The sequence below is a fragment of the Hippocampus comes genome, unplaced genomic scaffold (genome assembly GCF_001891065.2).
Source record: "Hippocampus comes isolate QL1 unplaced genomic scaffold, H_comes_QL1_v1.1 scaffold378, whole genome shotgun sequence".
NCBI classification, from domain to species: Eukaryota; Metazoa; Chordata; class Actinopteri; order Syngnathiformes; family Syngnathidae; genus Hippocampus; species Hippocampus comes.
Genome location: NW_017806061.1, coordinates 390,131 through 405,440, shown reverse-complemented (window position 1 = coordinate 405,440; position 15,310 = coordinate 390,131). Strand labels below are relative to the sequence as shown.

Genomic DNA, 15,310 nt, shown 5'->3' with positions numbered 1-15,310 from the left:
GGCAACGGCGGAGGAGGAGGAGGAGCCGGCGCGCCGGGGAGGGGCGGCGGCGGAGGAGGAGCCGGGGCGCCGGCGAGGGGCGGCGGCGCCGAAAGGCGGGAAGAGGCCGAGTCCGAGGCGTCCACGTCCAGGACGTCGATGTCCTCCTCGTCCAGGAGGTCCGAGAAGTCCAAGTCTTTGATACGGAGGCTGGCGCCGCTCGGCTGAAGGTGGTCCCACGCGTCCCCCGGCCCACCGGGCGGCAGCGGGGTCATCTGGGTGCTCTCCAGGCGGTGGGCGGGGCTCTCCGCATCCACGCTGCTCTGCTGACGCACGTAACGCCTCTGGACACACGAGCACAAGAGGCAATCTCGCGCGGGCAAAGCTTTTCCCGGCAGGCGGCGACGTTCCGACATCTCCCGACCTGTTGCTCTTCGGCCAGTCTCGCCCGCGCCGCCTGGGCGGAGCCTTCCAGCCCTTCCAGCTCGGCCCGGCGGGAGGCGCCGCTCTCGCCGGGAGCGGCGGACTCGGCCGACAGCGCCTGGAGGCTGGACAGGCGCTCCAGCACGCGGGCCCCCCGCCGAGCTTCCGTCGAGCCGTCGCCTGGGAGGGAAAACAAAGAGGGCGCTTCAAGTCGTCGGCGGTCATCAATGAGGTCATCGTGCGGGGGCGTGGCCTCACCGGGCAGCGCGCGCTCGTCTCCCGGAGCGCCGTCGGGGGGCGTTTTGGAGAAGAGCATGTCCAGAAAGAACTTTCTGTCATCGGACAGCGTGCTGACTTGACGCCGGATGCCGCCCGAAAGCACGTCACGCGACGCGCTCGACTGGTGCTGCGGGGCGGGGGGGTCACCCGGGTCACGCGCCACCTCTGTGTCGACATACACGCACGCACGCACGCCAATCAGGACTTTTTTTTTTTTTCCCCCACCGGCATCTTGTTAGCGTGCGTGAAGAGGCAAAGGCACCGTTGGCCGCGAGTCCTCCATTTTGCCGGGCGTCCTCCTCCGGCGCGGGTCCCCGTGCGACCACGTCCTCGGACGAGGACCGCTCGGCGCGGCTCAGGTGTTGACTCCGCCTCTTCTTCTCCCATTGGGTGGCGGCCAAACTGCGTAGGAAGGTGTCTCTGCGAGGGGGCGGAGTCAAGCGTTAACTGCGGCCCGACCGGGCCGCTGCGCCCTCGGAGCGCTCAAAAGGCTCAGGCGGCGACGGTCAGCGTTTCCCTGGTTACTGCGTCAAGGGTCTGTCCGCCTTTTCCTTTGGAAAGCGGGAGCAAACGGGGGCGGGAGGAAAACGCGCTTGATTTCAAAGCACTCCGAGAGCAACAAACCCGCACCGCCGATTAGCCGTCACCCAATTTGTCCATCACCGGCAAGGCGGCACGCACAAGATGCACGTTTGCAAAACACACACACACACACACACACACACACATCCATAAGATGGCAATAAAAACACAAGTACAAACTGGAAGTGACCCACACAGACTGGTTGCAAGGGGGGGGGGGGCACGCGCACAAAAGCAGCTCCCAGCATGCACGGCTTCAGCCGCTGGACTTACTCAAACCTCCTGAGAACGGGCTTGTCGTCCGCGTTGACGTTCCGCTCGTCCGGGCTGCAGAGACGCGCGCGCACACACAAGACGAGACACAACACGCGAGCGAACGCATGACATGAGCACGTCACCGTCACGCGGCACAAACGGGCCCGCAGAACAACACGAGACCATCACCCGAGAGCGGCGGACGACAAAACCGATGAGGTCGCAAACCAGGAAGTAGGGAGGGGGGGGGGAAGGAAGAAGGCGCCTGCCTACTCACCAGTGGAAAACGTCATCCTCGCTGCGTGAGGAAAGAAAGAGCGCAGACAAAAGTTTTGAAGCGGCGCGACCGGAAGCGAGGGCGTTCGACTTGTGCATCGCCGTTGCCACGGCAACATAAGCCCCGCTCACCTCGCGATCGAGGCGGGCTACTCACTTGAAAGATGTCTTGTTGACGCCGGAATGATCCGAAGGGGACCTGCGCACACGGCGCCCGCGTGAGAAGCGAGCGAGCGGAACGGCCGACAACGGATCGCGGTCGCGCGGTCGCTCGGCGCAGACCTGCAGGAAGCGGCCGCGTCCCCGGAGACGGTCGGCGCGTCCCGGCCTTGGCGGCTGCCGGCCTCGGAGAAGATCCTGGCCTTCCTGCTCAGACCCAAAGAGGACATGTGGTGGCTGAGGAAAGAGCGACTCCTGCCCGCACGGGAAAGACCAGAAGGGGGGGGGGGGGGGGGGGGGACGCCCAAAGTTACAAGACCCGACAAAACCAGAGAAAGGAAGAAAGAAAGCCGGGTGCGCCAGAAGGAGAAGAAGTCGTCGACGGCCCGACAATTTTTGGGGTTGACGGCGGCAAAGGGCCGAGGAAGACGAGCGCTTACGGGCCGGGCGGCGTCTTTGCGCCGTCGTCGTCGGGGCGGAGGGGGGGCCGCGGAGGAGTGGGAGAGCCCCGGAGCGACCCCGAGGGGCTGGAGGCGGCGCTGCCGGGGTCCGAGGTGGAGGCGGGCGACGCGCAAGGGGAGGAGCCGGCCGAGGGCGCCGCGGGCTCGGCCGCGTTCCGGTCAGACGAGCGCCCGCTCCTGCGGCCTTCCTGCTCGCCGGCGGCCGTCTTGCGACGCTCTTTTCGCACGTGAGGGGGCGGGTCCAGGGTGTCGCCGTCCTCGTGACGCAACGCGCTCTGCACACCGAGCACTCGCATGTAGCTCACACCCCCCGAGGGGAAAAAGCCCACCACCTCGATTGAAAACCGTTGCGCGACGACGGCTTTCAAAACGACATCTGCCGAGCCGCCTTTCGCCCCGCGCGCGCGCTACCTCGTAGATGGCGAACTGCGCCCTGAGGTCCGGCTCGGCGGCCACGTCGCCGAGGTTCCTGCGGACCACGTCCTCCATCTCGAGGCTCTCCAGGCAGTCGGTGACGTCGTAGAAGGAATCCTGGTCGGGAAGCGCCGCCAGAGTTTTGTTGACCAAGGTCATGGCGAAGACCAGGAGCTCGCAGTCGCAGGCCGTCCTCTCGTGGAGGATGTCCATCACGTACGACCACGGCTTGGCACCTAACCCGCAAGGGCAGTTTGGATGACGGCGGCGGCGGCCCGGGTCGAAAACGCAAGGGCGCGTGGGGAAAGGAGCGGCGCGCGCGTACCTCTGCGGGCGTCCACGGCGTTGACGGCGCGGATGAGCGGCGGGCTGTTGGACTCTTTGTATTCCACGAAGACGATGAGGAGCTTGAGAGACGTCTTGACCAGCAGGCGAGACTGAAGGCGGACAGAGCGCGGCAATGCTCGGCTGGCTCTCCCGTCGCCGCGGCGACCGCTCGCGGGCGCTTGACGGTCTCGGCGCGCGGCGCCACTGACCTGACTCCCCGTCAAGGTGTAGAGCCACTCCAGGGTTTCGCCGTGGTTGATGACGCCATTCATGCCGTCCACGAACAACATGATCTGACTCAGAGCTGAGGGCGGGCGGAGAGAGGGCGTGAGCGGACGGCGAGGGTGGCGCGGTCGCGGCGGGCGGGCGCAACCTCTGAGGATGTAGTTCTGGTAGTTGTGGTCGGCCTCGGCTCCGACTTTGACCAAGCACGACAATCCCTCGGACGCCACGAACTCTGGGACCAGGTCCTTGTCGTCCTGCGGCGACAAGGCGACGGGTGACGCGGCCGTGACCTCGCGGGAGCGGGCGCCGGCGGCGGCAGCGCTGCCTTACCTGGAAGAGCTGCTTGAGCGAGAAGAGCGAGCGGCGCAGCTCCGGGCCGTGACTGTTGTACAACTTCTCTGCGAGACGAGGCCGAGAAAGGGGAAGTTCACGTCGCCGCGGCAACGGCGTCACCGCACCCTTCCCGACGCGCTTCTCAGCCAGCCGATACGCCCCGCTGAGGCTGAGCCCGCGTTCGCGGTTTGCGCTCGGGGAGTCGGGCGCCGGTCGCCGATTCCCCGACCGCACGCCTTTCACCGACCCCGCCCGAGCCGCGCGCTCCAGCGCAAGCGTCGGTCCATCTCGTCAAGCTTTGGTCGCCAAGATGCTAACGCTGCGCACGGCGCGCCTGACCGTCAGTTTGATCAATCCACGTGCGCAAAAGAAAACTGGCCTCGCGTCTTGCTCTGGCTGGCCCGCGCACGCGCACGCGCACTGAAGTCTGCAGACTCATATCAGCTGCATTGGACTTTTTTTTTAATGTCCTTCCAGTGACGTTTTTTTCTTTTTCACCCTGCACACAAGAAATCCTGCGTCGAAAAACAAAACCGGACACCAAAAACTCAACGAAAGCAGAGCATTTGAAGTGTCTTTTTTTTTTTTTCTTTTTAAATCGAGAACAAATCCGCTGTGGAAAGCCATCCAAATGAATTGAAACAACTTTGATCAGCCACACCCAGCCGGGAGCAAGTCATCATCATTGTGACACATTCAAAAGTTCCAAAACGCTTTTGTGACGCCAACTCGTAACAGCTGACCGCTCGAGAGCGTGTCACACAGGATGCCGACACGCACGCACGCACACACAGCGTGTTGTGCGGAGACAGGAAGCGGTCCTGATAAAGTTAGCCTGGTATTTCCTGTTAGAGGCAAAAAGGAAAAAAAAAGAAGAAGGAGAAGAAGGAAGAAGTCCATTTGAACCCCCCCCCCCCAACCCCCACAAAAAAAAAAGAGAGCGGAGAAGCCGACTAAAAGTTGTGGCTGTCGACAGAAACCAAAATTGGCCTCATCAGCAAAAACAAAAAAATGAGCGTCAGGAAACCGAGAGGCCGCCGGCCGCATCACAGTCACGAGCGTCGCGCGACTCGCCGACGGTCCCCAAAGTCAACCCGACCGGGCGACGCCACCGAGTTCGACGTCGTCCGTCGAATGGGAGCGAGCGCGAGGCTGACGTCCCGTCCCGCGGAAAAACGTGGGGAAAGCGGCGACTCGAGCCGCTGACGCGCAAAGGTCACGCGCGGAAGGCGTGGCGAGCGAGAACGCGGCCGAAGTTCCGGCCGACCTGACTGCGGCGAGGGCGTACGGCAACTCGGCATCGGGTCGGCAACCGGCTCGGCGAAAGCGAAAAAAGTGACAATTACCCAGGATGGCGTGGACCCGCACGGACAAATGCGTCCTCAGCGTCAAGAGGGGCTTCTTCCCGTTCCTGGAAACAGACACAAGGCATATTGCACCGATGACAACACGCGGGGGGGCAATCGTCACGGCGAACGAGACGTCACGCGGCGTGTAAAAATGCCAAGTGGCCGTGAGACGATCCCCCTGCCCCCTGCACATAATTTTACAACTTCATTTTTTATGGATTTTTATGAACTTTAAGGACCTGTGGGAACCCTGTTGGATGCGGGCCCAGGTCGACTGCGAACGACAACGAATCTTGAACGGGCGCGGTTGCAAAGGATGAACGCGAAGAGGGGTGGGTGCCGCGGGCGCTCAGGGGGGCCGGCCGGCATCCCGCCCGTTTTCCACGTTTCCCTCCTCCGACGCGGCCGATTCAAACAAAGCGGGCAGCACGGCGGAGTTGCTCGACTCGACGCTCCTTTCAACGCGCGTCTCGGCGAGCGGCTCCTTGAGCACGCGCAACTGCGACCGAGCGGATGCGCGTCTCCAATCCAAACGCCAGAAGGTGCTTTCGTGTGCGGGAGTGATGAAATTCGAGTCTTGCGCGTGCGCCCCAAACTGCGAACTCGATACTTCTTGAGTATGCGTGTGTTGATCCAAGGGCAACGCACGTTCTAAAAATGTGTCATGACGCCAGCGTGCCAGGATGAGGGCATGGAAACTTGGATAAATGTGGAAAGGGGGGAGGGGTGGGGGGGGACTGAGGGAACCAAGCGAAAGAAGGACGCTTTCTTTCGAGGCCGGAGGAGCAAGTCTTTGGGGACGCGGCGGTGCCGGGCGGCCTCGGCTCACGTGACCCAAGCCGGGAAAGGGGTGATCGGTAGTTAGCTGAGCGACCGTAACCGTCATGTCATTTGCAGTCGTCAGCAAGCGGCAGCCCCCCCGCACCCGACGCTTCCAAACGGCCGCGCTTTGCCGCTTCCGCGAACGGAAGGCCGCGTTGGGATGCGCTTACAGCACAAACGTGGGGGTTGACTTCCCCTTTTAAGGCTTTGGCCGTGCAGATAGCCAGCGGTTGCCGCGGCGACGGCCTCTTACGCGACATCCTGGTAGAAGTTCTCCAGCTCGTCACGCTGCTCCGCCAGAGACAGATCCAAGTCCAAGTAGTTGCCCTGAGGACACACCTGCAACGTGCACTCCTCCAACTGACACACACACACACACACACACACACACACACACACACACACACACACACTGAAATGAAAATTGTTGGGCCAAATCGGGAAAGTGCGAACGGGTGGATGCCGACGCAAATGAGGAGGTTTCTTGTTTTGCCGCGCCAAGTCATCACCTGGGCTCAGTTGCGCCCCCCCCACCCTCCTCCGCTTGTGCACGTCCACACACGCGCAAAAAACAAGCGCGTACACAAACGCGCGTCGCGGCGGCTCCCGTGGGCGTGGCCGCGAACGGCCGGTGCGAGTCGACCGGTCCGTTCGCATTCTGCGAGGAGCGCAAACACCCTTTCACAATAAAAGGCCCGGGCGCCCGGCTCGAAGTTCGGACGCATCGCGGCGGCGGAGAAGGTCTTCCTGTCGCAGGAAGACGGCGCTCTTATCGACACGTGCGCACGCTCTTTGCAAGCCCCGCCCCTTTCCTTCCCCGCAGCGCACGGCAGCCGCCGTTCTGAAGTACGCCAAAAATCATCACACACGTACACGAACACCAAATGCAGAGAGACGCATTTTGACAAACTGAATACAAGACAAGACAAGACACAAAAGACACACACAAGCGGGAACGCCAACCCCATACACACCTTTACACCAACTCAACACAACACGCACACACAAAACCGCTGGCGGGCGCGCACACTCGAGGAAGAGAATTGCAGCATCCTCCACATTTGTAACCCAAATGCCAACATTCCAGACACTTCAAAACGCAAGTTGGCGCCGGCGCGCGGCGTGACGCGCCACAAAGCGCGCTCGCGCCGGCGTGCGTGCGCACCGCTCCAAAGAAGCGCTTTCGTATTGCGGCTTGCGAGTCAAAGTTTCCGATTTTGCGCCTGGAAAAAAAAAAAAACTGAACTCAAGTAAGAATCAAAGATTTGGAAGCCGTTGCCAATCTGCTGCGACGGTCCCAAACAAGCGGGTTGGCGTGCCGCTGACGGCGAGAGCCAACGGTCAGCATCCGGCCAGCGAGACTTGACACGCGCCGCCGCAAAGCCGTTCCAAATTTCAGAAGCCGAGACGCTGAAATCAACCCGATCCGGCTTTGAAGCGACGACGCGTCCATGGCCAACGGTCGCCCGTCCTCGCCGCTTTCCCAGGCAAGCTCGGCGCGACTTCGCTCGCGGTGGAAAAAGTCGTTGCCTCCTTCCTGTTTTCTTTGCATGATGATCCCGCGCACGCGGGATTCCGTTCATCAAACCATTTTGATGAAATTGAAAATGTCCTCGGCCCGCGGAATGTTTTTCCAAAAGTCTTGAGGATCATCAAGATGTCTTTTGGCAAAGGCGAGACGAGCCTTTTTTGTTCTTTTTGGACAGACGGCGCTGGCGTTCGCCTCCCATGGATGCCATTTTGGGCCCGAGCTAGTGTCGTGAACGCTGAACGCTGACCTGGACTGAGACCAGCCAGGTCCAGAGTTCTTTGGGTCTTGTTTGAGCTTTGTTTGGGTTTTTTGGCAACCATTTGAGCTGGCCGACCACCCCTGGGAACGGTTGCCACCGTCGCCACTTTTGGGGATCGCGGCTCTGACGGCGGTTCGCCGAAGCCGCGCCGTCTTGGAAACGGCTTCGGAACCTTTGCCCAAACTGGGGAGATTTCAGTGACTTTTCCTCTCGTTCCTTTTCGCAACTAATTGAGAGAGTTTGAGTCGACAGGCAAAGTGACACCCGATCCCTCACCACTGCCCTCAGAGGCTCGGTCGCGGGCCATTCCAGTGGAACAACGGAGGAAGCTGCCGACATTTTTGTCCGCTTTTCCAGCCTTTCAAATGTCACAACTTCCTTCGCTCTGAACATATTCACAACATCGAGACACCGTTTTGTTCCTTGATTCCAGCTCTTTCCAGGGGTATCGCTGGAATGAGTGTCCCTACATTCGAGCCAGGAGGCGTGGCCTTTACGGCTCAAAGTATTTTTGGACAATATATTCAATCGTGACAATGTCATTTGTTTGTTTTCACAATAGAGAATATCCATCCATCCATTTTCCAATCCGCTTATCCTCACAAGGGTGGCGGGGGGCACTGGAGCTTGTCCCGTCTGTCTTCGGGCAGTGGGCGGGGGACACCCTGAACCGCTTGCCAGCCAATCGCAGGCAGAGACGAACAACCGTCCGCGCTCACACTCACACCTCGGGACAATTTAGAGTGTTCAATCAGCCTGCCGCGCATGTTTTCGGAACGTGGGAGGAAACCGGAGTACCCGGAGAAATCCCACGCAGGGAGAAGATGCAAACTCCACACAGGAAGGCCGGAGCTGGAATCGAACCCGGTACCTCTGCACTGTGAGGTCGACGCGCTAACCGGACGACCGCCCTGATATACAAAATAAAAACTAGATGGGGAAAAAAAGGAAACAATATGTTCATTCATCGTTGTAGTACAAATAATTGCTCCTCAAATCAAGTCAGAAGCAAAACTCCTTCTCGGAGCGAGAAGTGGGTTCGTGCCTGTGGGTTTTTTACGCACAGCGAGAGATGCATTTTTGAAAAGTTGCGTTTTCCCTCATTTTGAATGACACCGCGGTTAACTTGTTGTCTTCACGATTTCGTTCTCGCGATGATGAAAAGAAAGCAGACTCCTTTGAAAAAAAGCGCAAGTTGAAGGTGTGAAGGGAGCGCCTTTTGACAACTTGAGTGTTTCGTTTTGGTCTTTGGACACAAAAAGAGGTGACGTACGGATTTCAACGTGAAGCCGAATTGGTTCTCGATGGTTTCTTTGCCGGAATGAGGCACCTGGCGCGCGCAACGGGGACGCGCGCGTCGGCTGCGGCGAAGCCACGCTCAACGACGTCATTTGTCAACGGAATTCGGCGAAGGCTGACGTCGCCACCTGCCTCGCTCACCTTTAGGGGCGCGTCCAGCAGCTTGTGTACGACCGGAAGGAGTTGATTGAGCGCCGCGTTCTCGTCCAAGTCCAGCGAGGGGGGCCGCCGAGGTTCCGGAAAGTTGGTACAGATGAAAGGATCCTGGTCCAGTAGGAACTGGACCCGGCAAGTGACCACAGACATACTCGACGTGTGGGCCGCGCGAGCTCCAACATTGGAAAATGACGCCACGCCCGCTCACACCGGCGCCTTTAAACTGAGCTCCAAACAAGCCGAATGCACGAAGAGCAACGACTTCCGCGTTGGCCCTTCAAAATAAAAACTGAGGGGCATGAAAAAACAAATCCATTTTGGAGCTCCACGTGTTCCCGTGCGCTCCTGTGCGTCACTTCCTGTCACGTGGGAGCGAACACATTGATGCCTAAGGCAAAAAGGATCGTCCCCAACACACGCCCCAACCCCCCCCCCAAAAAAAAAACGTGAGACCACGGACATACAGTATATATATATATATATATATATATATATATATATTGCACTTATCTTGAACTGTGTACAGCTCTCTTCATCTACATTTATTTTGTGCTTGCAAACAACACTTTGTTTATCTTCTTTCTACCCCCCAAATTTGCTGCTGTAGACCAGGGGTGGGCAATCCCAGTCCTGGAGGGCCGCTATCCTCCACGTTTTCCATCTGTCCCTGTTGCAACACACCTGATTCAATTGTTCAGGCCTCGACAGAGCTTGCTGATGATCTGATCATTTGAATCAGGTGTGTTGGAGAAGGGACAGATGGAAAACATGCAGGATAGCGGCCCTCCACGACTGGGATTGCCCACCCCAGCTGTAGACTGTAAATTTCCCCAGTGTGAGACAAATAAAGAATATCTTAATCTTAATCAGAAAAACATTTTAACCTCCAGCAAACCTCGTGAATCATTTAAGGTTTAGAAATAAAGGGAATGTCTGAACAGCATAGAGGTCGTGGGCTCGAATTTGGCTCTGGCCTTCCTGCATGAGTTTTCTCCGGCTCCTCCGTTTTTTTTTCCCCTACATTCCCCAAACATGCATGGCAGGTTAATGGAACGCTCGAAATTGTCCTTCGGTGTGAGTGTGAGCACGGATGGTCGTTTGTCTCTGTGTGCCCTGCGATTGGCTGGCAATCGGTTCAGGCTGTACCCCGCCTATCTGCTCGAAGACAACACGCCCGCGACCCTCGTAGCGAAAGAGGATTCGAAAACGGATGGATGGATGGATGGATGAAAGAAGTTTATTCATCCTTATGTTTTCTTCAAGACGTTTTTGTTTGGTTTCATTTGGGGCGGTGATTTATTTTGATACTTATCAACTAATCGAAATGTTCACCATAAAAATTTCAATCAAACATTTGGGAGTGGTGGGGGGGGGGGGCCGTCAAATCCAAGGTCTAAAGTTACACGAGAGCGTCCTCTTGCGGTCAGTCCATTACACTGCCTCTTCGGGGGTTCGGCGCGCTTGAAATCCATCCATCCGTTATCTGGACCGCTTTGTCCTCACAAGGGTCGCGGGGCGCGCCGCGGCCTATCTCGGCCGTCTTCGGGCAGTAGGCGGGGGACACCCTGAACCGGTCGCCAGCCCATCGCAGGGCACGCAGAGACGAACAACCATCCGCGCTCACACTCACACCCAGGGACAATTTGGAGTGTTCCATCAGCCTGTCGTGCATGTTTTCGGAAATGTGGGAGGAGAGGAAATGGTCATTGCACCAGAATTCGAACGAGGATTGCTGCGGCCACACCGCAGGGAACTAACCACGACTGCACCATCACGGGCTGCACATTCAATCAACTTAGACAAATCTCGTGGCACACAAACTGGTCACGTGAGGACGTCGTTTCGATGCAGCCCACACGTGACCTGTCAAAAAAAAAAAATTTGCCTTGGGCTTGAAGTCGTATTTTTATGGCACGTGTGGGACTGCGTACAACATTAAGTTGTGATATTATAAAAAATAAAAAAAAAACGTAGACATTCAACTGGAGTCTCGGAGTTGCCGAACGCCGAAATGGATCCCGGCGTCCAAGTCCGCCGGTGAAGCAAGCCGACTCTCAAAGGTCCATTGAAATGTTTTCCCTCGCGCAGCCAAGCTTTTCGTGATGTCCTTGCAACTTTTATCATTCGAGTCAAAACGAACGTCGACCTTCTTGTGCGAGGACAGCGCCGCATTTCCAAAAAGCTCCGTGTTGGAAATGCTTCTTTTTCATTTTCTCCGGTCAGCAGAGGGCACTTCGGGCTCATTCAAACGCGCGGCGGCATCGTAACTTTCCAAGTTTGCAGCATTCCAAAGGCAGACGCGACGTGATTGACTGCGGCTCGCAAAGGCCACGCAAGAGACTCCGAGGACATGACCTTTGACCTGCGAGCCGAGTCGACACTTTGGCCGAGAGCGCTGCGCTCGCCGTCTGCGGGGGGGTCTAGACACCCCACTCGACCAGGACAGAGGTTAACCCCCCCCCCTCGGGCGAGGTGACATTTGCCTCCATTCTTCTGGCAAACAACGAGACGGACAAGATGAACGACGAGAACAATTCTCCAACGCCCCCCCCCCCCCCCCCCCCCCCCCCCCCCCCCCCCCCCCCCCCCCCCCCCCCCCCCCCCCCCCCCCCCCCCCCCCCCCCGCCCCCCCCCCCCCCCCCCCCCCCGGACGCACGTTCACCCTCCGCACACATCGCTCGACCCCAGACGGCATCCGTGCGCACGTTGGAACCGAACGCATCCGCGCGGACGAAGCAAACACGCACACTGGGTGACCTCGAGCCCACGTGACCTCAAACAAGAGAGCGTGCGCGCCAATGTGTTTCATGCGTGTGCGTGAAGCGATTGTGTTATCGGGTTCCTGGAGTTTGCCGATAGAGCACACCAAAGACGCGGAAAGGCTAGCCCCGCCCCCTGGCCCGGTGAGCCTATCGGGAGCGCGAAGGACTGCGCGCCTTGAATATTTCCTCTCCAACGCGCGTTGGGCATTTTTGTTTGCCCGTTTCAATGATTGGCAGACTTTTATTGTGAAGGTGTGTATGACCACTTTGGACGTTCCTGTCAAGACCACCGTCTCACCTGGGAAGACAACTTCCGATGTGGAATCGTCAGACGGGGCGGCGCTCTCGGAAAAGTCCAATCTCGGAATGGTTTCACCACCTTTCCTTCCCCTCGGTTGAATGACATCACCGGGCCAAGGAGAGATGAAAAGGTGCCGCTCCCTCGGCAACACGGCCAAGGACGGCCCTGTTCCCAAAATGAGTTTTCCTCGGTTTTTCCGAATTGACGTCATGGCGCAATGGCGAATATTGCCAGCTTTACCTAGCGCAGGGGTTTCAAAGTCCTTTTTGTCGCGGGGCACATTTTAGGTCCCATTTTCCTTGGACGGCCATTATGATTAAAATCATATCAAGAAGTCAAGAAAAATAGTTTCGGGAACGATTGTTTAAGTGATTGTAATGGGGTGTTTGGCAACAAAAAAATGCTTACAACGTCTCTCTCATTTATTACATGTGAGAATTTGAAATTTTGGTCCATATTTTAGCAAGCTTCATGGAATTTGCCATGTTTTCATTGCTTTCGCGGGCCACATAAAATGATGTGGCGGGCCAGATCTGGCCCCCGGGCCTTGCCTTTGACCTAGCATAAAAAAAAGACACGAAGTTACAGACACAAATTGCATTTGTGAAATGATCGCCGATGACGTCAAGGGTTAAAAGGCCAAACGACTCTCGTACCCCAAACAGTCGAGTGTGGAATCTAAAGGCTGAAAGTCTGGAATCGGGAGAAGTTAAGGGCATCGAATCAAAAGGGTCTACGGTCAAGAGCCTTCAATCAAAACTCTTGGGGAGTTCAGACACTGCAAAGAAAAGTGTCGAGCCCAAAGTCAAAAGACTCGAGAGGGGAGAGTCGTAAGTCTTGGGTTTCGAGTCCACTTTTTCTTTGTTTGTTGGCAACGCCGCGTGACGCGTGACAATGACCACGCGACTTGGGAAACAACTTCCAGTCATGTCGGACCCCGGATTCGAACAGACTCGACTCCCACAAAAATACATTCATTCAAAACTATGCAAATGTCCACCCAACAGGATTTTATTATCGTTTCACTCAAGAGCACAAAAAGATCAATGAGAAAAAAAATCTTCTTTCCAATTGCCTCAATAAATAAGATTGGATGTTGTTGGTCTAATTTGAGCACGTTTCATTTGATGAAAGCCTGACGAGGATCTGCAAGGAGCGCAGCATCAAACAAAGTCAAGTGGAAGCCATCGTAACCGAGCCTGTCACGCCGTTGCCACAAAACTAAAAAACCCAAAAGACACCACATCATATTTAGTGTTAGCCATGCTAGGGAAAAGAACATGCTCATGAACATTTAACGTGAGACATTTTCAGGGGGAAGGAACATGCTAATAAACTTTAGCATTAGCCATGCTAGGGAGAACATGCTAATAAACTGAAATTTAACGGAGGTTTGGAACAGTGACCGCATGTTCAGCGTGATGCCAAGCATGCCAGTTAACATCAACTCTTAGCCCAAGCCATGAAAAACGCGAACACGCGCTCAAGAGCCCAAGAGTTCGGAATCCGGGATCGGCGTTTCGAGGGCAAAGTCCACAAAGGAGAGAGAAAGAGCGCCATTACGGGGTCTCAAATGACGACGCTGGAGTTGAGATCCCAGAACCTAGAACGAAGAGTCGAGAGTCGGGCGTCCATCGTCAACGGTTGAGAATCCAGAATGTTCATTCCGGAATCACCTCACAGCGCTGACCGTATCCCGGTCAAGAGTCGGGCGTCATCAACAACACAGACAGCGTTGGCTCAAGACTCGGCAGTCATCGGTCTGGAGTCGACGCTCAGGAGCGCCTTGAGTCGAGAGACCGGACTCAAGAGTCGGGAGTCCGCGGTCAAAAGAACCCGTGTCGAGAGTTAACGTGTGCCACCAAGAGCCTGGAGTTCACACACTCGAGTCGAACATCCCGAAGGAAGAGGAGAAAGGCTCGAGAGGAGAATCGAAAGCCCGGAGTCAAAAGTCCACAGTTCCGCTTCAAGAATCCAGCGACCGGACTCAAGAGCTGACCGCGTTTCCGTCGAGAACCAGAATCGAGAGGATGGAGAAGCGAGGGGGGCGGAGCCAAGACTTGAGAGTCCGAAGCGCAAGAGCCTTCGGGTCCCGAGACGAGAGTTAGGCGTCGACGCCGCGGAATCTCGGCTCACGAGCCGAAACTCCCAAATCCAAGCGCTCGACGGGTCTCGAAGGATCTCGGGTCAAAACCCGGATGGAGCCAAAAGCGCAGACGCTACGCCTCCGGTCCGACTTGGAGAACCTCGAGTCAAGAACGGGAATCGGGCGCGACGAGCCGAGGGCCGCCTCGACACCGGCATCGAGACCAACCTGCCGACAGGTGTCGAAACGTTCGCCGGCAGGAACAGGAACCGAGACGAAAGGAAGCGCGGAGCTCACGCGTGAAAAGTTTGGCGACGGGGAGACGCGTTGAAAAGTGGGCGGCTCGGTCCCGCCGCGCCTCGGCCCACGGTGTCTGGTTGCCGGCGGACGAAGGCGGCGGCGAGGCGAGCGGCCGGCTCACTGGTTGTTGGGGGCGGGGCTGGCGTCGGGGTTCCCGGAGGGAGGCTGCACGTTGTCGGCCAGGTTGTGGGCGTGCTCCAGGAAGAGGTCTTTGAGCACGCTCAGCTCTTTGCTGAGCAGCTTGATTTTGGCCTCCAGACGCTCGTTCTCCTCCTTGAGCTGGTTGACCCTCTGCTGCGTGTCCATGGCCTTCTGCTTGCTGCGCTGGCGACTCTTCTTCACCGCCAGGTTGTTTCGCTCGCGCCGCTGACGGTACTCGTCGCTGTCCTTGTCCGCCGGCGCCTTCTTCATCTTGCCGGGGGCGGCGGCCTTGCCGCCCGGGGACGACGGCTGGGCGGGCACCAGCTGAGGGACCTGCTGCGGCAGGGCGGGGGCGGCCGAGGCGCGGCTCTGACTCTGGATGACGCTCACGCCGTTGGGGTCCGATGACGTGACTTTAGGCTGCGACGGCCGGCTCATTTGTGTGACCGCTGACCGGCGGGTGAAGACGGGCACCTGAGGGACCACAACGCCGTCAGAAAATCACGATCCTTCTTTTCCAAAGTCAACACGGATGCCGGTAAATGCCTTACTTGAGGGCGGGGGGGGGGGGGGGAAAAGGCTAATGGGTGG

General features: G+C 57.7%; 2 protein-coding genes across 2 annotated transcripts in view; both read right to left on the bottom strand.

Moving 5' to 3' along the window:
* The window catches only part of fhod1 (formin homology 2 domain containing 1), a 14,498-nt gene extending 5,148 nt beyond the window's left edge, over nt 1-9,350 (bottom strand). Inside the window, 18 exon segments of the mRNA XM_019893234.1 lie at nt 1-323; nt 404-582; nt 661-780; nt 811-846; nt 944-1,101; nt 1,537-1,590; nt 1,796-1,816; nt 1,952-1,993; nt 2,077-2,208; nt 2,394-2,689; nt 2,826-3,064; nt 3,154-3,265; nt 3,365-3,459; nt 3,529-3,634; nt 3,711-3,778; nt 5,060-5,124; nt 6,138-6,244; nt 9,115-9,350. Coding sequence (XP_019748793.1) covers nt 1-323; nt 404-582; nt 661-780; nt 811-846; nt 944-1,101; nt 1,537-1,590; nt 1,796-1,816; nt 1,952-1,993; nt 2,077-2,208; nt 2,394-2,689; nt 2,826-3,064; nt 3,154-3,265; nt 3,365-3,459; nt 3,529-3,634; nt 3,711-3,778; nt 5,060-5,124; nt 6,138-6,244; nt 9,115-9,279 — 2,318 coding nt within the window. The 5' untranslated portion in view covers nt 9,280-9,350.
* A 4,850-nt stretch (nt 9,351-14,200) lies between these two features.
* The window catches only part of cebpg (CCAAT enhancer binding protein gamma), a 2,967-nt gene continuing 1,857 nt past the window's right edge, over nt 14,201-15,310 (bottom strand). Inside the window, exons 2-3 of the mRNA XM_019893248.1 lie at nt 14,653-15,193; nt 14,201-14,261 (exon numbers count right to left, since the gene is read on the bottom strand). Of these exons, the coding sequence (XP_019748807.1) occupies nt 14,696-15,193 (498 nt within the window). The 3' untranslated portion in view covers nt 14,201-14,261; nt 14,653-14,695. The remainder of the gene's footprint in view (nt 14,262-14,652; nt 15,194-15,310) is intronic.